General features: G+C 36.6%; 1 protein-coding gene across 4 annotated transcripts in view; it reads right to left on the bottom strand.

Annotated features, from left to right (window-relative positions):
• Positions 1–26,911, bottom strand: part of LOC138696808 (paired box protein Pax-6-like) — a 571,671-nt gene that overhangs the window by 213,610 nt on the left and 331,150 nt on the right. For all 4 annotated transcript variants that reach the window (XM_069822225.1, XM_069822227.1, XM_069822226.1 and 1 more), the window contains one exon: positions 22,559–22,739. In XM_069822225.1, coding sequence (XP_069678326.1) covers positions 22,559–22,739 — 181 coding nt within the window. The remainder of the gene's footprint in view (positions 1–22,558; positions 22,740–26,911) is intronic.

The following is a 26,911-nucleotide window of genomic DNA, read 5'->3' as shown; positions in this document are numbered from 1 at the left end:
GAGCTATTACATGATACATAAAACTGAAAATCGATAATTTTGGACATCAAGTTTTTGCCCTGTCTCTTCTTATATGATATGGCTATGGCTAGATGATACGGTATGATACATAAAAATAATAATAATAATAATAATAATAATAATAATAATAATAATAATAATAATAGTGAAGATAATGATAATAATAATAATAATAATAATGACACCTCTGATTGAGGTTCTGGCAAATATGTGCATTCTTAGACACAAAAAATTATCGATCTTCTGCACCTGAATGTGTCCAAGTCCACTTCGGACAGCGCCTAGTTCACACGACTAGGGAAAGGATGTTCATTTTGCACCCAATTTAGCCCTTGAATATATATTTGTTATACTTACTTACTTACTGGCTTTTAAGGAACCCGGAGGTTCATTACCGCCCTCACATAAGCCTGCCATCGGTCCCTATCCTGAGCAAGATTAATCCAGTCTCTATCATCATATCCCACCTCCCTCAAATCCATTTTAATATTATCCTCCCATCTAATTCTCGGCCTTCTCAAAGGTCTTTTTCCCTCCGGCCTTTCAACTAACTCTCTATATGCATTTCTGGATTCGCCCATGCGTGCTACATGCCCTGCCCATCTCAAACGTCTGGATTTAATGTTCCTAATTATGTGAGGTGAAGAATACAATGCGTGCAGTTTTGCATTACATGATATCTAAAACCGAATATCGATAATTTTGGACATCAAGTTTTTGACCTGTCTCTTCTTATATGATATGGCTAAGGCTATATGATACGGTATGATACATTATAATAATAATAATAATAATAATAATAATAATAATAATAATAATACTTACTTACTTACTTACAAATGGCTTTTAAGGAACCCGAAGGTTCATTGCCGCCCTCACATAAGCCCGCCAGCGATCCCTATCCTGTGCAAGATTAATCCAGTCTCTATCATCATACCCCACCTCCCTCAAATCCATTTTAATATTATCCTCCCATCTACGTCTCGGCCTCCCTAAAGGTCTTTTTCCCTCCGGTCTCCCAACTAACACTCTATATGCATTTCTGGATTCGCCCATACGTGCTACATGCCCTGCCCATCTCAAACGTCTGGATTTAATATTCCAAATTATGTCAGGTGAACAATACAATGCGTGCAGTTCTGTGTTGTGTAACTTTCTCCATTCTCCTGTAACTTCATCCCGCTTAGCCCCAAATATTTTCCTAAGCACCTTATTCTCAAACATCCTTAACCTATGTTCCTCTCTCAGAGTGAGAGTCCAAGTTTCACAGGCATACAGATCAACCGGTAATATAACTGTTTTATAAATTCTAACTTTCAGATTTTTGGACATCAGACTGGATAATAAGAGCTTCTCAACCGAATAATAACAGGCATTTCCCATATTTATTCTGCGTTTAATTTTCTCCCGAGTGTCAATAATAATAATAATAATAATAATAATAATAATAATAATAATAACAATAAAGATGATGATGATAATAATAATAATAATAATAATTACACCTCTGATTGAGGTTCTGGCGGATATGTGCATTCTTAGACACAAAAAATGATCGATCTTCTGCACCTGAATGTGTCCAAGTCCACTTCGGACAGCGCCTGGTTCACACGACTAGGGAAAGGATGTTCATATTGCACCCAATTTAGCCCTTGAATATATATTTGTTGTAGATTATTTAATTATAACATTTGATCTATAAACAGACAGAAAGAGCAACAAACAAAACAAAGGAAAAACAGAGCGGAATCTTCTATAAGAAATTAGTTAACGTGTAAACCTAAGCTCTCAGTGAACGTCTTTCGATGGAGACTTAGCATATGGTACCGGATCATTTGTTTGTCAGAGACGTACATCTATTATCAGGCAGTTAGAACTACATCTCATATGTGTCAGAGGAAGAAAAATTATTTGTATGCATCTCCTGGCTTAGGTGCCTCGTGAGTGATGCCTTATTGGTGTCATTTATGAGGTTCAAACTTGTCTTTGAACAGTTTACTAAACAACAACAGTGATAATGAAATGGCTGATTGCTATAGAAGCAGATATGTAAAAATAATCTGAACATTAAATTAATGTCTTTAATCTTTTTTTTTTTTTTTGCAAATTAAACCGTTTAGCCATGAATTTAAATTGAATAACAGCGAAAATAAATCTTGCAACGCAGCGCACATAGCGTGTTACCGATCGAGTACAGCAAAGGGGGAGGGGAAGGTAAGGAGTGCAGGCCGCGCTTGCTTAGAGTTATTGCAGCAGTCGTGATGTTGCCAAATGCTTCATAGAAACATAACAATTTCCTCTAAAACGGTGAATGTTAGAGAAAAAACGTATTTAGATTTTTCAAATTTCTCCTCATGATCTAGTACCAGTTTCATTTCGGTGCAGAGATTACCATCCACTCTGTATATAAAACGAAATTGTGGAAGATTTTTTGCATATAGCTATTACCAAGAAATATGGCCCCTAACTATAACTTTTTATCTTTCCATTGTAGGTAAATTTTGGACAAGTATTTTGGCTCTCCTGTAAAGTCAGTAAAATGTTAGGTATCCGTTTTGAAACTGGACTACTCAAGTACGTAAGTTTATTTTGGTCGTGGTGAAGATTCATTTTGAGCTTCTCAAGATGCGATATTTTGAGAACGGGGTGGTGGACATGTTGAGAAAATATAAAGGAGATCCGCATTTAATAAGAAACACAAGCAAGCAAGGCTGACAGTGTAACAAGTCTTGGTGCGAGACCCTCTCGCCTGGCGCTCCCCCATCGCTTCTTCCGCTGATGCATTATGTATCGAGCAGGCCGTGTGTGAAATCGGGGCCCCTCGCCGCCGCCACCCGACTTTGCCCCTGCATTTTGTCGGTATTTCGCGCGGATGAGAACACACTCCTGGGGAACAGGCATGCGGAATCGAGGCAAAGAGGGATAAAAATAAACGAAATGAGGACGCATCAAGGGGAGCACAGATTCCAAGATTGGATCGTGTAGCCTACACGAGTGTCACCGTTGCAGCGGCGAACTCTTGTTGGGCCGCCACATATGCTCTGCGTGCCGGCCACCTGGAAGATGCAGGCATTACACCAAGGATAGCTACAGGAATTATTCTGATGCTGAGAAAAATCGATTTCCAGATGTTGGAAAGGCGCGCTTTATACTGCCATGGCAACCAAGTGTGCTTTCATTTGTCTATCTTCTTTTATTGTGTAAAAGTTTTCCTTACACTTTCCACCCTCTTCATCTTGTTCTTTCGGTCTTGTTTATTTTTTACTTCGTTCTTTGTCATTATTTCGTTATAATTTTTTCTTTTCCTTATACCGTACTCTCATTCTTTTCCCAATAATTGAATTACACGTGTATTCACTCTTTCTGACTTATTTGTATCTGCTTTGCTCTTCATTTGGTCACTCTTTGTTTTATTCCCTGTTCTTCGTATCTTACTCTTTCATATCTTCCATCTTTTCTTTTTTTATTATTATTCTTAATCTCTTTGGTTTTGCATTTTAGTTATTTGTTTCTTAGTCTTTCGTTGCCCATTCTTGTTTCTTCGTTTATTATATTTTATACTTTTATTCTTCTTTTCTTGCTTCTTCTTTCTTAGTTTCTTACGTCTTCTTATTTGTTTATTCCTTTTTTCTTTGTTTCTTACTTCTTCTTTATCTGTTTCTTACTTCCTCGTTCTTTGTTTCTAACGTCTTCGTTCTTTATTTCTTACTTCTTCATCCTTTGTTTCTCACTTCTTCATACTTTGTTTCTTATTTCTTCGTTCTTTGTTTCTTACTTTCTTGTTGTTTGTTTCTTTGTTTCTTATTTCCTCGTTCTTTGTTTCTAATGTCTTCGTTATTTATTTCTTACTTCTTCGTCCTTTATTTCTTACTTCTTCGTCCTTTCTTTCTTACTTCTTCGTTCTTTATTTCTAACGTCTTCGTTCTTTATTTCTTACTTCTCCGTCCTTTGTTTCTCACTTCTTCGTTCTTCGTTTTTTACTTTCTCGTTGTTTGTTTCTTTGTTTGTTATTTCTTCGTTCTTTGTTTATAACATCTTCGTTCTTTGTTTTTACTTCTTCGTTTTTCTGTCTTCTTTCTTCTATGTTTTTTCCTTGTTTCCTCGTTCTTTGTCTTTAACGTCTTCGTTCTTTATTTCTCACTTCTTCGCCCTTTGTTTCTTACTTCTTTGTTCTTTGTTTCTTGTATTTTCGTTCTTTGCTTCTTATTTCTCTCTTCTTTACTTCATATTTATTTTTCTGTACTTATTTGCTTTTCCTTGCTTTTTATTTGTTATTTTGTTGTTTACTACATCCTGTTTTTATTCTCTTGTTATTTGTTTCTTGTTCCTTAGTAGTTTATTTCTTATCTGTTTGATATTCATTATTATTTTTCTTCATTTTCTCTCCCTTGCATTTTCATTATTTTTTTCTTATTCGTTAGCTGTTTCTATCTTGTTCTTGAATTCCCTTATTCCCCATCTTTTTCTCTTTTTTCTTTCTCGGATTTTCTCCATTACATATATTTTCGTTCTTTACTTTTATTTTACCGTTTTTTGTTTCTTATTATTTCATTCTTTCTCTCTTGTTCTTTCACTCATTATTCACTTAATTTCCATCTTTCTTTTCGTTTATTCATTCTTGAAATTATTTCTTATTCTTACTTTATTTATCTTGCTTTTCATCTTACACGTCTCCTGTGTACAATGTCCTCTGTCCAAATATTAAACTGAATATTATTTGCCTTAAGTGTTTATGATTTAATTTACTCAGTAGACCCTAAATACACAAAACTGATCATTCTCAATATCACATGAACACCTGATTTTTATGAATCTCAGAAGAAGATACTGCAAACGGTAATTTACTAGAAATGGATTCTAAAATCTATCCTCAAAATTTCGGAAATAGTGGAAGTAAATTAGCAGGTTATTCGCAAGTAAGACTAATTAAATCTCTAAGGTTCCCACTTCATACGATAATAAAGCAAAATCGACAGTGTTTGTTTTATTTTTGGAGAGCGCTGCTCTGTCGTAGCCATGTGGCGGGACGACCCCACATGCCCTGTCTGACCCAGGCATTGGCGCCAAGTTCAGGGCCTCCCCTGACTCCTTTCCAGTAGGACGTATTCCCTTGTTATTGGAATGGTCGAGAAATGATACGATGCGGCATTTCCCTGCTTGCTTCCCATAAGAATTACGTAGAAACAGAATAACTGAGAGGTAATGGTCCCAAAGCCTACGTTTCCAAACATAACTTCCTATTGTACCCACCGGAATTCGAACTCGTGAGTCCGATGCGAAAAGTCGACGATATAACAGTTGGGTCATCAGTGCTGTGCAGGTGGAAGTGGTATTTGCCAGTCTAATAACCAATAATATCTGTCGGCTGCGATGACTTAAACAGCGACTGCTGACGTACAACTCTAGTCTGATCAGCAGGCAGGCTTCGTAAGGATGTCAGCTTTAACGTATCGGAGTCTGGGATTTGATGTGCGGCTTCTCCAGCGAACTTCGTCAAGGGGCTGGTGACGTAAGTTCGTAACATCGTATTTCTTTGCAAGTGTGTGTAGGTTCACTTACATAAGGCTTGATTAATTAATTATATAATGTGAACACGAAACGTAAAATAACGATTATTATTATTATTATTATTATTACAGTAGAACCCCGATCATCCGTCCCCTATTAACCGATTAGCGGATTATCCGACTTCTTTTTTTTTTTTTTTTTTTTTTTTTTTTTTTTTTTTTTTTTTTTTTTTGCTACAGAAATATATTAAATACGTACTCTAGGCCTATGTTGTATTAGCACGTTTTCTTTTCTAGAGGGAGTTATTACAAGACTTTACCCTTACACATTATGGTTCACTGTTAGAGTTCTATAAAATGTCTTCCACGGGTATTAAAAGAAATCGTGTCCATTAATTCGTAGTGTTCTACCCATGGGCAGTTCTTTCACTGCAAATCCAGGTTTTTCCACTCTTTGTTATTTTCTGTCTTGCTAAGTATAAAAAACTGCAAATAAGTGAGTGGTTTGTGGAAGGATAAACTGTGGTTCATTTCAGAACATGAGATTGGAGTCACAACCGTGTGAAATTTAATAAAAATCAAAGATAAAGTGTATAAAGTATGTAAATTTACAACACGAGACCTCCACTATTCCTATCTTTTCACAGACAGCCAATACAAGGAGTTTCCTTTCCCTTTAAAAAGCCGCCGTTGTTAATAACAGACTTAAATCAGTGAAATTCTGATCCACTACCTAGCGTGTCCACTACAAGACCATAGAGGAAATTAGGAAAGTGTAAGAATTATTCACTAAATTTACGACAATATTTTATAGTACGGATTATCCGATTTTTTCGATTAATCGTTCAACTCAACCCCTTCATTATGACGGATAATAGAGGTTCTACTGTATCGTAATCGTCATAAGAAACAACGTGTAGTCAAAGTCAGGATTTCATTCTGTGTCGTAGGTTGCCAACACGTAAAAGAATCCTATTTCTGGTAAAGTAATTCAGGCAAAATATGCCTGTCATTTGTTGTACAAGTTGAATTTCGTCCTAAATAACTTCTGGAATTGAAATGTCATTAAATGAACTCCTACTCTTAACCTTGATCCCTTTTATCTCGTCTTGTGCTTTTTAGATAGAGTTTTCTGAACACAGGCCTACAGTTTAAGCACAGTCTAGTATATACAGTCACGAAGCTCAATACGTAGTAAATATGCATCCATAGATAGTTGCTAACCACTAGGATCGCTACTATCGCCTCATTACAGACAATGTGAAATAGTACCGGCACAGTCTATTGTTTCTAGCACCCTCACAACTCAAGCTTCGTGACTGTATGTACTAGACTGTGGTTTAAGCCTGCAAGTCAACGTGTCCTTTCCCTGAGTGATAGGGATATGTCTTTCGATTTAATAAATAATATTATTATAATTACTAATTCATAGTATTCTGCCCAAAGGCAGTTCTTTCACTGCAAATTCAACATTCTAGAATCTTCCCTATTTTCCGCCTTTCTCTTAGTTTCCGCATACGATCCTAGGGTCATTTTGGAAGATCTCGACTTTTCAAGGAATACCGTGATAGTATGTTATTAATTTATGGAGAAAATCTTCGTAATTCAAGTGCGGCAAGAAGGATATACCGCAAAGAAGGTTACCTAATCGGCGAACTATTGAAGCAGTTTGTTACACCTATTATAAACTGGGAATCTCTTACCCCGTTTCGAAAATCACACAACGAGAAATTTCTTTAAAAATGGTACTGCTTTACGGAAGCGGGAGAGATTAAAACTTTGCATTAGAAAAAAGTTCGTGTGATTTTGTGCAGTAAACCGTTATGGTTTATTTTTTAGACGTACAATTAAAAAATGGATCAATATTGTTAAATAAAATGTAAATTTAACATAATATTCTATTAATGAGATTGAAAATTTGTATTTGCTGCTCGTTTTATGTAAACAACAATTGCCGTCCGTCCCTGTATTAGAATAGAGCATATGTTTTGTACTGGTAGTCTATGTTTGTACCCATTTGAGCTGTACTGTGTACTTTTAAACCTCTTCCTTCCCAACTAGCAACGTTGCAAAAAAGTATAATATTGTAAAGTTTAATAATTAGGCCTAGTTAAATATTGCAATAACGTCAATAGACCTATAGTCGGATAGTTGGACACGTCAATATAGTTGGATAGTAGGAAAAGCCGATATAGTTGGACATAGTCTATTGTTATTGTCGAATAGTCGGAGGCGTTATTATTGTCGGATAATCGGAGACATTGTTATAGTCGGATAGTTGGTCACATTGTTATAGTCGGATAATCGGAGACATTGTTATAGTCGGATAGTTGGTCACATTGTTATAGTAGGATAATTGGTCACATTGTTATAGTCGGATAATCGGAGACATTGTTATAGTCGGATAGTTGGACACATTGTTATAGTCGGATAGTTGGACACATTGTTATAGTCGGATAGTTGGTCACATTGTTATAGTCGGATAATCGTAGACATTGTTATAGTCGGATAGTTGGACACATTGTTATAGTCGGATAATCGTAGACATTGTTATAGTCGGATAGTTGGACACATTGTTATAGTCGGATAATCGTAGACATTGTTATAGTCGGATAGTTGGACACATTGTTATAGTCGGATAATCGAAGACATTGTTATAGTCGTATAGTTGGTCACATTGTTATAGTCGGATAATCGGAGACATTGTTATAGTCGGATAGTTGGTCACATTGTTATAGTCGGATAATCGGAGACATTGTTATAGTCGGATAGTTGGTCACATTGTTATAGTCGGATAATCGTAGACATTGTTATAGTCGGATAGTTGGACACATTGTTATAGTCGGATAATCGTAGACATTGTTATAGTCGGATACTTGGACACATTGTTATAGTCGGATAATCGTAGACATTGTTATAGTCGGATAGTTGGTCACATTGTTATAGTCGGATAATCGTAGACATTGTTATAGTCGGATAGTTGGTCACATTGTTATAGTCGGATAATCGGAGACATTGTTATAGTCGGATAATTGGTCACATTGTTATAGTCGGATAATCGGAGACATTGTTATAGTCGGATAGTTGGACACATCGTTATAGTCGGATAATCGTAGACATTGTTATAGTCGGATAGTTGGTCACATTGTTATAGTCGGATAATCGTAGACATTGTTATAGTCGGATAGTTGGACACATTGTTATAGTCGGATAATCGGAGACATTGTTATAGTCGGATAGTTGGTCATATTGTTATAATCGGATAATCGTAGACATTGTTATAGTCGGATAGTTGGACACATTGTTATAGTCGGATAATCGTAGACATTGTTATAGTCGGATAGTTGGTCACATTGTTATAGTCGGATAATCGGAGACATTGTTATAGCCGGATAGTTGGTCACATTGTTATAGTCGGATAATCGGAGACATTGTTATAGTCGGATAGTTGGTCACATTGTTATAGTCGGATAATCGTAGACATTGTTATAGTCGGATAGGCTAGTTGGACACGTTAAGATACTGTAGTCCAGCGTTTCTCAAACTTTTTTGGAGTGGGGACCACTTTTTAAAGTCAGAACAGTTCCGCGGACCACCTTACTCTTGTTCCCTTCGAAAGCAAATTTATCATTTTCGTAGCATATTTTAATACCAGTATACTTATATTTTAAAATTGAATTAAGGTCCTGTACTTCGGCCCTCTGTTATGAATTCGGGTGGTCCCTGGCTGGATTACAAGCTGTTTTGTTGCTGAGAATGAGTGGGAAGTCGATAGACGGGTAGGGTAATAAATTTCATAAAATGTCTGTACTGGGATAAAAAGTGAAATTCGATTGCCATGTGTCATTTCCAAACTCTGAGATTTTAAGCTTTAGTGTGATACGCAGTTCGTTAAAACTTTATTTTTTCTTCTGTATTTTTTGAAGGACCACAAGGGCAGACATCGAAGACCACAGGTGGTCCGCGGACCATAGTTTGAGAAACACTGCTGTAGTTGGATAGTCATCGGACACGTTATGATTGTCGGATAGACAAATTCGAGATAGATAGTCGGTCAGTTAGTAGTCTAAATTAATCAGATTGTTCAGTTACATAGTCGGATAATCGATAGGTCTAGCAGTATGTTAGTCGAATCTATACTAATAATAAATCTGTAGCCGAAATTTTTCTGGCAATTTTCGATTTTCCAAAAATAATTGGTCCTAACATATATAATTAACCACCCTGAAACCGAAAATCGCTTTTTTGAAATTTTTGTTTGTATGTCTGTCTGTTTGTCTGTCTGTGTGTTACCTTTTCACGCGATAATGGCTGAATGGATTTCGATGAAAATTGGAATATAAATTAAGTTCGTTGTAACTTAGCTTTTAGGCTATATGGCATTCAAAATACAATTAAAAATTAAATAACTGCCATCTAAGGTCGTGTAACGAAATAAAAACAAATGACTTGGTCTGTAAGGGGCCTTGAACAACAACAATCGAAAGCTATGAAAGATAGCCTACAGAGAATGTTTCTGTGTTTGTATGAAGTAATATCGGAAGCTAAATTAACCGATTTGTATAATTAATTATTATTTCACCATTGGAAAGTATAGTTTCTCTAAATGGACATAATACTATAATGTTATTACAGTAACTTCTGATATAATAATATAATATAATATAATATAATATAATATAATATAATATAATATAATATAATATAATATAATATAATATAATATAATATAAGTTATTTGAAGGGTTCAGAACCATAGTGGGCCAAGCGCCATTTACTGAATACGTAGAAGACAACAAGGGTTAAAATTAAGTTATTACCGTAATTCAATGGAAACATATAGCAAGTAAAATACACATTAAATCTAAATGATGTCAATGTTCATCAAACTATGGTTGCATGTAATAACAATTAAGAAACATGTTAAAGGAAAGCACCAAATGAGTACTTTCTGGACCAAAATGATCACATTTTAATTATTTAAATACAATTTAAATTACGTAACATATTAAACGATTTATCCTTCTATCAAACACGAATGTTCCCTGGATCAAACGTCCTATTTTAATTATGTAATTACTTTATATTTATTTCTAACAGGTGCAGCGGAGCGCATGGGTACTGCTAGTAGTGAATAAAATAGACTATCAGTCCGTCTGCCTGCAAGTTCAGGCAGGTAGGCAGACAGCCTGTCCGTAAGTTATTCTGTAGTCTTTCTCCTCATGGGCCTGTCTGTCTGTTTGCAATTCCACTTCTCTTTCTGTCAGCTTGCATAGGCTATCTCTTTCCTCTCAATGTTGAACTTCCCTTCTTTTGTTTCTATGCAATCCATACAAGTCAATTCACCCGTGAAGTATGCACGTGAAGTTTCAAAATCTTTATTGAGCCCTTGGAGCAATGTTAGAGAAAACGTGAGATTTTTCACTTCATTTTTCATATTCTGATTAGACCTATAAAAAGTAGCTACATACCTATATCAGAATCAATAGAAGGTTTTGTTTCTATTTCCAAACATTTTATTGTATCATATTGGACATTCATGTCTGCAAGTTTTAAGCAAGTGTGTGTTTTTTCTTCTTTTTAATGAAACATAACAACCTGACTGCGGATGATACGCGTTTGTTCTCCGCGAGATGACTAGCTAAGTAAGTCGTCTGCCTCATGGGCGGAGCAACGGGCTGCTTTCTGCGGGGGAGGGAGTTCGAGACAATCCCCGACATTGATTGGAAGCTGTGTGGACCACTGAAGCGTGTTGGCTGCTGATTCTGCCTCGCAACGTCAATGTTTCGTTATGGTCCACATCTCAGCACGCTGCTCTCGATTCGAAACATGAAAATTCCCGTGGAAGTTGTTCCCTAGTCTGAGTCAATCTCCCAGTTAGTCACAGTCATGTGATAGGCAAAATTTAAAATATCTGACTCATCTATCGGATTTTAGAATTAAGGTTTTATCTTGAGGATTTAAACAGAGGAACCCTTATATAACTCCAGTATTAATCCAGAGTTCATACTACAGGGACATCATTTTATTTTTACTTGTATTTTTATTGTACCTGCATTTCTGAATGTACTTCACCCCTACCCCTTCACTAATGTCCTTGCTCCCGTCAGACACACAAGCTTACGGCCGCTGTTGCATTCGAAGTCTTCAAGCAGTGAAGTAAACACTGCAGTGTATAGTGTATTTCAGAAATATGGTTGCGTTTTCTATAGCAGAAAGAACCTATATTAATAAAATAGTACTAAAAAAATTATATTCAAGAAACGATAAATTCAATTTCAGAGAATATGCTTCAAAATGTTTTTAATAATATGCGTAAAGAATTGAAGCCTCCATTGTAATGAACGGCAACCATTTTCAGCAACTTGTTTAAAAATTCAGATTAGCTTATTTTGAATTGAGGTTGCTAGAAGAAAAGGAATGCTAGTGACATTTGTAATATAATAACATGAGTTAAGTGCATCCAGTGTAAGCTAAAGTATCTAAACATTTTAGTGGCAAAGGGATATTTTAATCGCATCACACATTAAAAATTAAATAAAAATTTCACCGGTTTTACGAAAGCTTAAATATTTAAACCCCATTTTCTCAAAAGTAACTTAAGTGCACTTACAGCCCTTTACTTATGAGCCCCTCAATTTAAATGCACTCTCTATATTGTATGTTAACATCAATAATTAATATGCTAAATAAAGAAGACATTACATAACGAACATAGCCGCCTAAAAAGTTGAGTTTTTGAAAAAAAAATGTTACTACTCTACTGTATTTTGATAAATTCCATAAAAGTGATGATCAAACTGAAAATCGTAATATCGTATTTCCCTACAACATAAATGGATACACTACTTTTCTCTCCTCCTATACCTAGTAAAATGATTTGTTTACATATTGCACTAGTAACATCAAACTCCTGTAATGGAAGGGGGCAAGAGTGTTTCCGAGTATAGCCAGGTTAATGTTAAAAATGTTGGTAAAAATAAAGTGATGTCCCTGTAGAATCTGTAGTATGTTTGAATTTTTAATTTGGTTATTTAACGATGCTGTATCAATTGAAAAATTATCTGAAGTCGGTAGAATTAGTGATAGGGAGATGATATTTGGCGAGATTTGTCTTACAATTGAGGGTAACCTTGGAGAAAACTCAATCAGATTATCAACCAAGCGGGTTTCGAACACACCCCTGTGTGCAGCCAAAGATAAGGAGTCCAACTCGCTATCGTCTGAGCTATACTAGTGGGTAGTATGGATTGTACAGGGACATAATTTTATTTTTACTAACATTTTTAATATTAACCTGGTTATACCTTTGGATCAACGCCGCTTGCTATCCCCTTCCACGACTGGAGTTCGATGATACTGGCGTAATATACAAACAAATCACTTTACTAGGTATGGGAGGGAGGAAAAGTAGTTCATCCATTTAGGCCTACGTAAACTAGGAAATATCGCGCTTTTGAGTTTGATCATTTTCATTAGGTTTTGTTTAATCAAAATACAGTACAGTATTAACACTGAGTGTTTTTGCTCATGAACTGAGCTGTCCATGCAGACGTATTCAATATGCAGTGTATATTATACTGTCTACAGCACATTAGTGTACAATATAGAAAATGAAGTTAAATTGAAAAATAAACATAATATGGATATTTAAACACATTTTTGAAAATGGTGGCCGTTCATTTCGATACAGGCTTCAGTTCTAATGTGCATATTATCGCACTATAGACTATTGTACCTAATCCCAATTACCAGTTTCGTCCTTCGTAACTAGTAACTCATGTTGAAATAATTCTGTACCTACTCTATACAAGAGTACCTTACGTACTGTAAATTCAATCTTCACTTCTGCCCGGTCCGAAAAGATAAAATTACTCAGACATACTATCTACTGTCCGTCCAAGTGGTTATGTCGCAGGGTCGTAGAAAGGGAGGAAATCACGTGACAATTACTTAACGAGGCCCTTTTATTTAAGTTGTTTTAAACAGTTGTATAATATTACGTAGACGTTCAATTCCTAACAGAAATTAATGTTCTCACAAAAGAGCTAAGTCGACAGCCCAGCTACTAGCTGGCGAATAAAAGCTGTTGGGGGAAACCGGGATACGACGTAGGCAAATGGACGACAGTACCTGTGCGAAAATGATTGAATGTTGAAAGCTCTTTCGTCACTGGAAAACGCGAACATATTTTTGGAACGTACTGTTTACTATGACCGTAAGTCTACTGTGACTGTATATGGGGTCTTGGATCTGTGTGGAGGACGGTTGAACTTCATTAGTAGAAGGGGTGGGAGTGAAGTACATTCAAAAACTCAGGTAGGCCTACAATAAAAATTGAAGTAAAAATAAAATGATGTCTCTGTACAAAGCGTTCACTTCGGATCTTGGCCGGGAGAGTGAGTCGAATTATAGTCGGCAGATGTTACTCCGCCTCAAGGCCACATAATGCGCAGTGTGATAAGTCTCTTAAAGCTGAAGACGGTCGTCACTTTTAGTGTCAGTTATTTCAAATTTATTTCAGAATGTGCACGTATCAAATTAAATTGTTAGACCATTGAAATAACAGCCGAAAAGTACATGCAAAAAAAGTGTATGTATGAAACGTAGACTTTGTGAAAATCGACTCATGTCGACACATGTGTAGACAATTTAGAGAGAGATTCCCTAGCGTTGCAGATCGAAATTTCTGCTGTCTATGCCGCACGCCACTCGCCACTAATAGGCTACACGAGTTTTATCGGCCCAGATCTGAGTCGAACGCTCTGTAGATGCAGAGTGGGACAAATCAATCCGTTCTTAAGCAGATCATAAGGCTTGTTTAATTACCCTCAAACTTTGATGTCGATAAATTTTGTCCAGAACCCTGTCATTTAGGGATAGAGTTCTTTCATGTGTCACAACTGTAGACAGCACTGGCAATCCAAGTTTAGTTAGCCTATCCTAAGGAGAAAGGCATGCTAAGATTTTGTTGCTGCTAAAAGTTAATAGCATTAAACCTAAATTCTGATGTTAAGTGGGCCTATGTAAGTCTAATTACTAGACATCGAGAATGAGTAAACTATAAGACGATTAGAAAAATAAATTATCACACACACCAGTTTCTTAAAATAACCTTAACGCTATAAACATTGTCTAATAGACCAAATCAGTAGAGAAATAGGCCTATTAGACTAATTATTATTATGCTGGGTTTTCTCGCTACTTCCCGTCAACGTGTGATCTGTCCGACTCATCACTTGTGGCTTGAAATAAGTTCTAGGCACTTTATCAGCATACAGCGGATTTTCAGTCCCGATATTGTACATTAGGGGTACATCATCAGTTGCGGGAAGGTCATTGAACTTATTGCTACGCTCCCTCCGTACGCCAAGGGATGTGACGTCAAGTCGCTGTGTAGGGATCGAAAATCCTCTGTGTACTTATCAGTCCTAACTGCTGGATGATAGCGAAATTTAGATACTAGTTCTAACAGCGAATAGGGATTATAAAGAATGGACACTGAGCGAATTTTCCTGTGTTTTGTTTCTCTGTGCGCTGGCGTTTAGTCCCATTTTCAAGCGCTAGAGGTTAGTAATCGAGCATACGCTAAGACAATAATTGAGAATAGAATTAAGACACAGGATCCAAACATCGCCTACCTTATTGCATAATCCAGTAACTCTCTGCTTCAAATAAATTCGAGTTAACAGCTTTTCCTTATTTCTCAGTGACAAACTAGTTGTAATAATAATATTTTATATTTCAGATATAATAAATTATATTATTAAATAATATAATACATTATAAAATGAAGTATCGAATTCGTTTAATATTTGTATATAATATAATATAGGTATATGGTTTTACTTCTCATAAGAGTTTCGTTTTTCCATTTTCAGCGCTATCAAATCAATACATGCTTTAATTGTTGTTGGAGTCAACGTCTCAACTTTCATTATAAATGAACTCTAGAGTCTAGACATTATAGTTAATGACGGATTTATTATTTTATGGATCCAATTTATTTTATTTGAGTACATAATGTACCTAGATGTATTAATTATATGTGTTATATTTCCGCTAATTAACGCTAATGGCTTCATTGCCAAAGCCCGGCATTAGATAACAACAACATATTTCCGCTGTGTCGACTGCTAGCTGGTGTGATGTCAACGCCAACTCTAGGGAGAAAGCAGAATCTCACGCTTTAGCTGGCTTGAAGGTCATTGAAATCAGCCCGGCTACATCAAAGGTACCGACGCGAAGTGTCCATTCTTTATAATCCCTATTCGCTGGTTCTAATAATATTATACCCAACTGTTTTTCTGTGCAGTATTTACTCTATTAGGCCAGAAAAGAAGTAAGGAACTCATTCTAGGCCTATATTAACCCTTAATTGGCAAAATTTCATTTCTCACATTAGTTTATTAAACCGTGTCGGACTGTAAAGAGAACAACTATCGCAATGTCCATATTTTATATATCGTACAATATTATAATATTGTGAAATTTTAATTTTCCTACCAATTTTTTTTTCTATTGTAACTACTATTAAAATTATAGCATATAACTCGTTGTATCCTATTTGCGAATTTAAGGGTTAAGGAATGACACCTACTTTAAAAAAGAATCGGAAATTATGACCAAAGCCACCGTTTCTGGCGCGTGCAATAAGTAATGGGAACGTTGAGAGCGACTATCTTATCTTTGCTACAGTCTATGGACGAAAAATCTGACGACTGTGATTGGTAGATTGGTGACGTCACATCTGGTGGTACCACTCCCAGCCGAAGTGGCAACAGATGCCACTGCTTGGACAGTGTATTCAAGGACACGTCTCAGAAATGCAAAGTGCGAGGGTCTTGCCTTTGACGCAGACAGTGAATAATAAGACTGACAATTGTGACTGGCAGATTGCTGACGTGACATGTTGGGTGGTAGACCTACCGTTCTCAGCTGCACTGGTAACAAGTGCTCACTGACTGGCTTTTTACTAAATGACACGCGCCAGAAACGCTGGCACTGCCCTGTACAAGCAACTGTCCATAGCCCACTCTGTTACATACATACATGCATGCATGCATACATACATACATACATACATAAGTGTTCTGCCCAAGGGCAGGTCTTTCACTGCAAACCCAGCATTCTCCAATCTTTCCTTTTTCTGCCTTCCTCTTAGTCTCCGCATATGATCCACTTATCTTAATGTGGTCTATGATTTGATATCTTCTTCTGTCCCGAACTCGTCTCCCGTCCACCATTCCTTCCAGTGCATCCTTCAGTAGGCAGCTTCTCCTCGGCCAGTGACCCAACCAATTCCTTTTTCTCTTTCTGTTCAGTTTCAGCATCATTACTTCTTCACCCACTCTTTCCAACACGGTTTAGTTTCTTATTCTGTCTGTCCACTCACACTCTCCATTCTTCTCCATATCTACATATCCAATGCTTTTATTCGCTTCTCTTCACTTCGTCGTAAAGTCCATGTTTCTACCCCATACAATACTGTACTGCATACAAAGCATGTGCATCTAACTTTTAGGCTACTCAAAGAAAATAAACGCAGGACTCTACCCATGAGTCACGAATTTCTTAGATGTAGTTGTAACAATCATCCCTCCCACTTAAAGGACATTTTAAAGTTTCTTCGAAAAAAAAAATGTGGAAAACGTGAAAAAGGCAACAATAGGGGATTATTTATTTATTTATTTATTTATTCTGGTGCAGTTAAGGCCATCGGGCCTTCTCTTCCACAACACCAGGAATACAAATACAGTAATAGAAATAAACAGAAGAAAAAATACACTATATACAAAATATAGCTACACAAAAAATAAAGAGAGAGGGGAAAAAGCACTATAAACAAAGTAAAGCCACACAAAAATATACACAGGTTGCAGTCACACAAACTTTAAATGAGTGATTAAGTATCATAATTAATTGTATTCTAACTAATTAACTAACATAAACAAGAAACTTGCAGTTTTAATCTAGATTAAAAAAAGAAAAAGAAAAAAAACACAAATGAATACTTCTATCAATACCTAAAAACATTAACTAAGACAAAATTTTCCAATTTAATTTTGAATTGTGATAAAGTCCGACAGTCCCTGACGTCATTAGGTAACGAATTCCAGAGGCGAGGTATTTGTACAGTATAGGAAGATGAGTATAAAGACGTTCTATGATGAGGGATAGAAAGAAGTGCTTGATGTCGGTTTCGAAGAGTTGTAAGAAATTGAAAGCGCGATAACAGATAATTCGGAGTAGAAGTATGCATGATTCTAAACAGAAGAAACAGTGAATGTATTGTTCTTCGTTCCTTCAGACGCACCCATGAAAGTAACTGGAGGGAAGATGTTATATGGTCAAATTTACGAGTATTGCAGATGAATCGTATACACACATTATGAACAAGTTATAGTCTCTCAGCTAAGAGTGAACTTACATTAGTTAGCAAGGAATCGCAATAATCAAAATGGGGCATTACAAGCGTCTGAATAAGATTCTTTTTTAGACCAAGTGATATAAATTCTTTCATATGGAACAAGGATATGGATTATGTGAAATATTAAATTAAAATATGCATATTTCACTAAAACTGTTCAAATAATGTACAATATATAAAATAGAATAGGTCTTATTCGATTATTCTTCGTTCGAAACGTAAAGATAATTTACATGAGTAGCTACTTCTTAAATATGACGTATCATAAAAACTTGCATTTTCAAGCAAATCCTTGATCTACATATTAGGCCTACATAGTACAGGCAACATTTTGAAATAATTGCATTTTCGAAGTATAAAAACCTTTCCCTCATCCCAGTTATTTGTTGAAGTTAGCACAAAGCCTGTGCTCGGAGGTCGTGGAGTCGTCTTTAAGTCGCTCTTCCACCTATCGACCCCTCGCGTCATAAGCTCTAACTTTCCTCTTTTTCCTCCCCCTCTTTCTCCTTGCCTTTTAACCTGCTGCTTTTGCAGCGTTTAAAACTTCAATTTCAAGCTTCCGCCATACATTAGTCGCTTCCCCCCCTTTCTCTGCCCCTCACCCCCGCTCCCATTATAAAGAAAAGACGCTTCTGCTCTGCTCTCTGAGGGGAAGAAAGACTCTTGCAGGGTTCTGAAGAGAAGCTTGTAAGGCGGGAGTCTTCTTCTGCCATTATTGGATGCTGCATGTAAATTTCCATGGCAACGTTGATATAAACGCACCCCAACAACAAGGCAAACCACCCCCATCCGCCAGACGGCAACCAACTCCTCCTGATTCTCAGACTTCAGATTCTGTGTGCGATTTTACTTGTATCTCAACAAGTGAACAAATGAGAACACATTACATGAAGTGTGCCATACAATTAATCATGTCTCCAATGGAATATTTTACACATAAAACTGATACTACCGTTAATATTTTAACAAAATAATTACTATAAGCAGTTGGTCTACACTGCATTTCAAGATTGCAATTTAATTTACAATGCCTAGAAACTATTAGGAAAACACGGGAATTTTACTTGAAGCAAATAAAAAGATAGTTTGGAAGTAAATCCCGGAAAGACAAAGTATATGTTTATGTCTCATGACCAGAACATAGTACGAAATGGAAATATAAAAATTGGAAATGTATCCTTTGGAGAGGTGGAAAAGTTCAAATATCTTGGAGCAACAGTAACAAATATAAATAATATTTGGGAGGAAATTAAACGCAATATATATACTGAGCGTTCGCCTACGGGTGGGGCCAGGAAAGCGGCCTGCCTGCGGTGTCGCTTGCGGGAATCGTCTATCCGTAAGCTTCCGCTTTCTGTACTATACTCTGTAGGGTTTTAATTTTAAAAGTTTAGCAGCAGTAAAGACTGATGTTTTTGAAACACTAACTTCCTGTGAAACAAGTCTTAGAGATGTATTAGGAGAGCGTGTAAATGATGCACTGATTTCATCAATTTTTTCTTCCGTCAATACTCTTCGTTTTCGCTTAGGAATTGTAGCATTTATCGACCCTGTTGTCCTTAATTTGTTAACAAGACGTCTAACAGTTTCTCTACCCTGAATTGGAGCACCCGGATATTTCACTTCAAATTGCCTACGCACCTCTCTACATGACTCTGTTTTCACATATGCATCATACATAAAAACTCTTTGTTCAAGCGTGAATTTTGCGTTTTGCATTGTTAACAAATTTTACACACACGCTGAATATTTAAGCAACTGTGTCAAGAAACTGCACTGTACGTGTTAAATACTGCAACATCTGGCTCACAACTGATAACTTGTCGACCTTGATTGTCGAGCGTGTCTCAACAACTGCGCGCACAAAGCGGCGTATCAGTACATGCCGCTTTCCTGGCCCCACCCGTAGGCGAACGCTCTGTATATAACTTATATGGGAAGTGCGTGTTATTATTCGGTTGAGAAGCTTTTGTCATCCAGTCTGCTCTCTAAAAAGCTGAAAGTTAGAATTTATAAAACAGTTATATCATCGGTTGTTCTGTGAAACTTGGACTATCACTTTGAAAGAGGAACAAAGGTTAAGGGTGTTTGAGAATAAGGTGCTTAGGAAATATTTGGGGCTAAGAGGGAGGAAGTTACAGGAGAATGGAGAAAGTTACACAACACAGAAGTGCATGTATTCTTCACCTGACATAACTAGGAACATTAAATCCAGACATTTGAGATGGGCAGGGCATGTAGCACGTATGGGCGAATCCATAAGTGTATATAGTGTTTTAGTTGAGAGGCCGGAGAGAAAAAGACTTTTGAGGAGACCGAGACGTAGATGGGAGGATAACACAAAAATGATTTGAGGGAGGTGGGATATGATGGTAGAGAGTGTTTTAATTTTGCTCAGGATAGGGACCCATGGCAGGCTTATGTGAGGGCGGCAATGAACCTGTGGGTTCCTTAAAAGCCATTTGTAAGTAACTAAGCAATAATAATAATAATAATAATAATAATAATAATAATAACAATGATGATGATGATAATAATGAAGAATAATTAAAAAAACAACCTTCTGAATTTACAGATTGCCATTGAAGAGAAGTTAAAAAGAACAATTGCTTCAATGAAAGAAAATAGGTGATCATAATTAAATCTGTAAAGGAAGTAAATAAATAAATAAATAAATAAATTTTTATTTAGCCAAAAACTCCAAGAGTATGTGGTGAGTCAAAAACAGGTAGGCTGGTATGCAATTAATACATTAAATTAGTCAAATGAGCGGATAAAAGAAAATGTGAATAGAAACATAACAAAATTCTTGAATACCTATTGTACAATGTATTAGACTGTTTAGGAGCCAGTTGTGGACAGATGATTCAAATCTACTGAAACAAATACACTGGGTCTCGGGAAGTAGTTTATTGAAAAGTCAATGACAATCTTTTTTAACATTTTTTTTATTTAAATAATTAAGTTTATGTTGCGAAAGATTTTCGTGAAGTATAGAGGTGATGTCTCAAAAATCTAATTAAACCCCGTAGAGCCATGATCACTATTTCACGAATGTTCCTCTGTCCTCAAAGGTAGATCGAAACGCCTCTCCGTATTCGTGAACTGTTGAGCTATAGTAACGGGTGTCGCATTATCGTGGACGTTGAAATCAGGGATTCTTTCCGGTACTAAACAATGGACGCTTTGCATCGAGACTTATTAGCATTCTACAGATAGCGCTAATTGTTAATTCCATTCGGCGTCAGTTTCGTGTTCCTCTGACACTCGGGAATGGTATGTGATATCTGGTGACTGTTATTGGCCTGTCTGAGTCTTTGTTAATGCTCTTGTGGAGCTGAAAATTATTATGTAGTATTTCTCATTAATTTCATCTCTAATTCCTTTAAAAATAAGGGACGTATCTGAATGGAGTACCGTACTTACATGTAGCAGAAGAATTTTCGTCTGCTCCTCCACATATACACACGTATGTACAATATAACCATTAAATTTATATATAGCCTAGTCTAAACATGCATTGTACCAGAGAAAATCAATAACTTACAAATTGAAGTAGCGATCTACGTTTTTAATGTGGCGCCTGAAGCTATCACAGTTAGATGACAAATTATCTATGTGTGAACAAGCGAAACAAAGAAGCAGCAGTTGCAAGATGGCGCCATCTGTGGACGTGTGTACTATTTGTGGCTTGAACAGAGTATTTTATCCAGTGAAATAGCATAACAGAGCGCTTTTCGAAAGTAGTACTCTTAAGCAGAGGTATCGCCATCTTACAACTTCTGCTTCTTTGTAGCGCTTGTGCGCACAATGAACACCTTGAAACTAGGATGATACTATTGCCGTCTATCGGTGGTAGCTTCAGGCGTCTCAATAAAACCGTAGATACAGCTTGCCCAAGTCAAGTCTGCGAGTGGGGATATCGGGATGGAATGTAGAGACAAAACACAGTTGCCACATAGGTCACTTGACGCTCAGATTTCAACGTGTGCACATCGTATAAAATACACTACAGAGCGCACGCATTTTTTTATCCTTGTCTTCAGATAAAGGCAACAGTTAACGCTGTCTACCAGCCTCCCCACTCATGCAACTTGCTCTCCTACTCCCACGCTTGCCAATCAGAACGCCAAACCTCACTAGCAAGCAGAAGTAGAAGTACAGTCTATTTCAAAGCGCCTTAAATTGTTACCGCTCTATGAACTGAAGCGCAGTAGGTAAACTTTGCTGTCATATGAGACTGTACTGTTCTCCTCTCGTTACCGCCTCCTTTCACTACAGAACTGCCTCCAACTTCCCCTCTCGGCTCGCAGACTTAACTTGGTGAGCTGTACCTACTTCACTTAATTTATAACTTACTGACTCGCTTGAATGTCTTTCAAATACGATTTTATTATTCAAGTAGCGGTGACGAAATGTCTTCTGTGCGTTAACCATGTTAGGACGTTTTCTGTATCGAGCTTCTAATATTGAAAATCATTTGTGAAAGTTGGTATTAGAGTCATAAACTCGAATGACAATGCAAATGTTAAGCACACATGACATTTTCCTCGCCCTTACTGACGCATGCAAACTGAAGAACAATGGGGTTGGTACTCACACTAGGGATATTGTCGTTGGTGCAGACCCCTTCCTGCAACAGCCGGTCCCGGATCTCCCAGGCGAAGATGGACGGGCATTCTCGCTTGTACTGCGAGATCTTACTCACTACTTCCGCCGTGGCAACCCGCGGCTTCGATCCGCCTATTGCTCGCGGTCGAATTGAACCTGTCTCGTAGTACCTGCAACCGTCAAAAGAATTATTTTGAACACAAAGAGATTTTCTAATGCTATTTTATTCATAAAATATTAATTGATGTGCAGTCATGCTAGTAATTTATAACGCAGGATCTGCTAATTTCTCGGTGTTGCAGTAGAACAAATGTGCAGTCCGAACAATTGGTTATGACAGTGCTTTCAGCAGTTCGACGCCGCGCGCCGTTAGGTCACTTTCGTATGATAGTACTGTATTATTATTATTATTAGTATTATTATTATTATTATTATTATTATTATTATTATTATTATTATTATTGGAATTTCATAGCATTGTTATTGGACTTTTACCAGCATTGTCATTTATACATGCATTGCATCATCTTTCGCATTTCCATTACATGTTATTAACACTTTCATTGCATTGTCATTGACACTTTCATTGAATTGTCATTGGCACTTTAATTGCATTGTTATTGACACTTTCACACCATTTCCATTAGTATTTTCATTGCATTGTTATTGACATTTTCATTGCATTGTCATTGGAACTTTCATTGAATTGTCATTGGCACTTTCACTGCATTGTCATGGCACTTTCATGGAATTGTCATTGGCACTTTAATTACATTGTTATTGACACTTTCACACCATTGCCATTGGCATTTTCATTGAATCGTTATTGACATTTTCATTGCATTGTCAATGGAACTTTCATTGAATTGTCATTGGCACTTTCGCTACATTGTTATGGCACTTTCATGGAATTATTGTTGGCACTTTCATTGCATTGTTATGGAACTTTCATAGAATTGTCGTTGGCACTTTAATTGCATTGTTATTGACACTTTCATTGCACTGTCATTGGTACTATCATTGCATTGTAATGGTACTTCATTGCATTGTCATAGTCACTTTCATTTCATTGCCATTAACACTTTCATATCATTTTCACTGACACTTTCGCAGCATTACTATTAGCACTGGAAATTTCGTAGCATTGCCTCTGGCATTTTTGTAGCATTACATCTCGCACTTTCGTAGCAATGCCATTTGAACTTTCGTAGAATTGCCATTGACACTTCTATAGTATTACTACACATAAAGTCATACTGTATTGTATTTTACACTTTGCGATAGGCATTTCATACCCTTGTCATTTTCACTTTCATACCACTGCCATTTTCATATAGGCTATTTATAATTCTTTTCACATCAAATATCACTGTCTTACTTTCATATCACTGTCAATGTCAGTTTCATATTACTGTCACTGTCAGCCCATACCACTGTCAGTGTCAAATTTCATATCACTATCAGTAACAGTTCATATTACTATCAGTGTCAAGTTTCGTATCACAGTCAGTATCAAGTTTCATATTACATTGTCAAGTTCCTTATTACTGTCAGTGCCAATTTTCATATTACAATCAGTGTCAAGTTTCATATCACAGTCAGTGTCAAGTTTCATATCACACTCAGTGTCAAGTTTCATATTACATTGTCAAGTTCCTTATTACTGTCAGTGTCAATTTTCATATTACAATCAGTGTCAAGTTTCATATCACAGTCAGTGTCAAGTTTCATATCACCGTCAGTGTCAAGTTTCATATTACTGTCAGTGCCAGTTTTCATATTACAATCAGTGTCAAGTTTCATATCACAGTCAGTGTCAAGTTTCATATCACAGTCAGTATCAAGTTTCATATTAATCAGTGACAAGTTCCTTATTACTGTCAGTGTCAATTTTCATATTACAATCAGTGTTAAGTTTCATATCACTGTCAGTGTCAGGTTTCATATCACAGTCAGTGTCAAGTTTCATATTAGTCAGTGACAAGTTCCTTATTACTGTCAGTGTCAATTTTCATATTACAATCAGTGTTAAGTTTCATATCACAGTCAGTGTCAAGTTTCATATTAGTCAGTGTCAAGTTTCATATTAGTCAGTGTCAAGTTCCTTATTACTGTCAGTGTCAATTTTCATATTACAATCAGTGTTAAGTTTCATATCACTGTCAGTGCCAATTTTCATATTACAATCAGTGTCAAGTTTCATATCACAGTCAGTGTCAAGTTTCATATCACAGTCAGTGTCAAGTTTCATATCACAGTCAGTGTCAAGTTTCATATTAGTCAGTGTCAAGTTCCTTATTACTGTCAGTGTCAGTGTCAATTTTCATATTACAATCAGTGTCAAGTTTCATATCACAGTCAGTGTCAAGTTTCATATCACAGTCAGTGTCAAGTTTCATATTAGTCAGTGTCAACTTCCTTATTACTGTCAGTGTCAATTTTCATATCACAGTCAGTGTCAAGTTTCAAATTACAGTGTCAAGTTTCATATTAGTCAGTGTCAAGTTCCTTATTACTGTCAGTGCCAATTTTCATATCACAGTCAGTGTCAAGTTTCATATCACAGTCAGTGTCAAGTTTCATATTAGTCAGTGTCAACTTCCTTATTACTGTCAGTGTCAATTTTCATATCACAGTCAGTGTCAAGTTTCAAATTACAGTGTCAAGTTTCATATTAGTCAGTGTCAAGTACCTTATTACTGTCAGTGCCAATTTTCGTATTACAATTAATGTCAAGTTTCATATCACAGTCAGTGTCAAGTTCCTTATTACTGTCAGTGCCAATTTTCATATTACAATCAGTGTCAAGTTTCATATCACAGTCAGTGTCAAGATTCAAATTACAGTGTCAAGTTTCATATTAGTCGGTGTCAAGTTCCTTATTACTGTCAGTGCCAATTTTCATATTACAATCAGTGTTAAGTTTCATATCACTGTCAGTTTACGTTTAATGTCACTGTCGATGTCAGTCCATATCACTGTTAGTGTCAAGTATCATATGAATGTCAGTGTCAAGTTTCATATCACTGTCATTGTTACATTCATACCATAGTTAGTTCCATTGCTGATTATAGAAGTCTACGGTTTAATGAAAATCGTAAGTAGACTTAACTTATAATATATTAAATCCTATTCTTTCTTTCTGTTTCTCTTAAATAATAACTTTATTTAAGCCGTAATATGTTTCCCCTCTGCTGACTAATTTTCAACAAACAGGACATTAGATCAAGCTGCCACTCAATGTTTAGCATTGCACTATTAACACAGAAGCGTCTTCTAATAAATAGCTTTGTAGCTAAAAGCGAGCTTTAAGTGAAGAAGTAAATATAAGATATAGCCTATCACTGGAAAAACACTTCCATCACCACCAGCACCAGCATTAGAAGCCGGAAGTTCATGCATTTGCATATTCTTTTCTCAACAAATTGTCTAGACAAACTACTTATCAATTTCTGAGTTCGTTAAAAATTGTCTTATGTTGCACATAACTTGCATTGATTATAAAATAATGTTTCCTACATGTTGATAGGCCTATGAATGCTGCATACTAAGAATTGAGCCTACATTGAACACAATCGGTGGGGTGCTAAAGGAGGTAGAATATATTATTCCCTGTGTTCTTTTCCAAGCCAATACACAAACACTATCTTGAAATTGAGTCGGGAATTCACCATTATTTTCCATCAAATTGTGGATTCTGAATTAATTTTTATTATGGATTGTTTAGTGTCCTTCAATTAAAATGAGGCTATACAAAACTTGTCCTTACATATGGATGTGAAAAGTGGTGCCTCACTAAAATATCAGACTTAAAAGAAAGTAAAAATCCGTGGTGCTACAACCCATGAAGGGCCAAGACCGACCAGCCGGCTGCTGGCCTCACATCCACATGCCGAAGCAGAGATGAACGATTATCCAACCAGAATGGAGTTATCGTGTGGTTAGGACGATGTTCACCCCAGCCGTTATAGCTGGTGTGCGAAACCGGATTTTCGCTACCTATCGCAGCTCCCCAAGTACATCACGATGCTGGGTGGGCACCGGTCCCATACACTGGCCGAAATTTCATGAGAAAATTTCTTCCCCCATGAGGACTCGAACCAGCGCGCATTCCGTAACGCGAGTCCTAGGCAGGATGCCTTAGACCACGACGCCACGGCGCGGGACCTTAAAAGAAGGTACTCAGAAAATTATTCGGGCCGTACATATCAACGGAGATTGAGGATAACTTATAGGGTAATAATTAAGCAGGTAGGTCTATGTGAACTGTATAGAGTCCAATGTCATCACTTAGGCCTATATAAAACTTGAATGAATCGAATGGACTGGACATGTAGGCTAC

This window comes from Periplaneta americana, chromosome 3 (assembly GCF_040183065.1).
Source record: "Periplaneta americana isolate PAMFEO1 chromosome 3, P.americana_PAMFEO1_priV1, whole genome shotgun sequence".
In the NCBI taxonomy this organism is placed as follows: Eukaryota; Metazoa; Arthropoda; class Insecta; order Blattodea; family Blattidae; genus Periplaneta; species Periplaneta americana.
The sequence above is the reverse complement of the archived record's forward strand: the minus strand, read 5'-3'. Positions and strand labels throughout refer to the sequence as shown.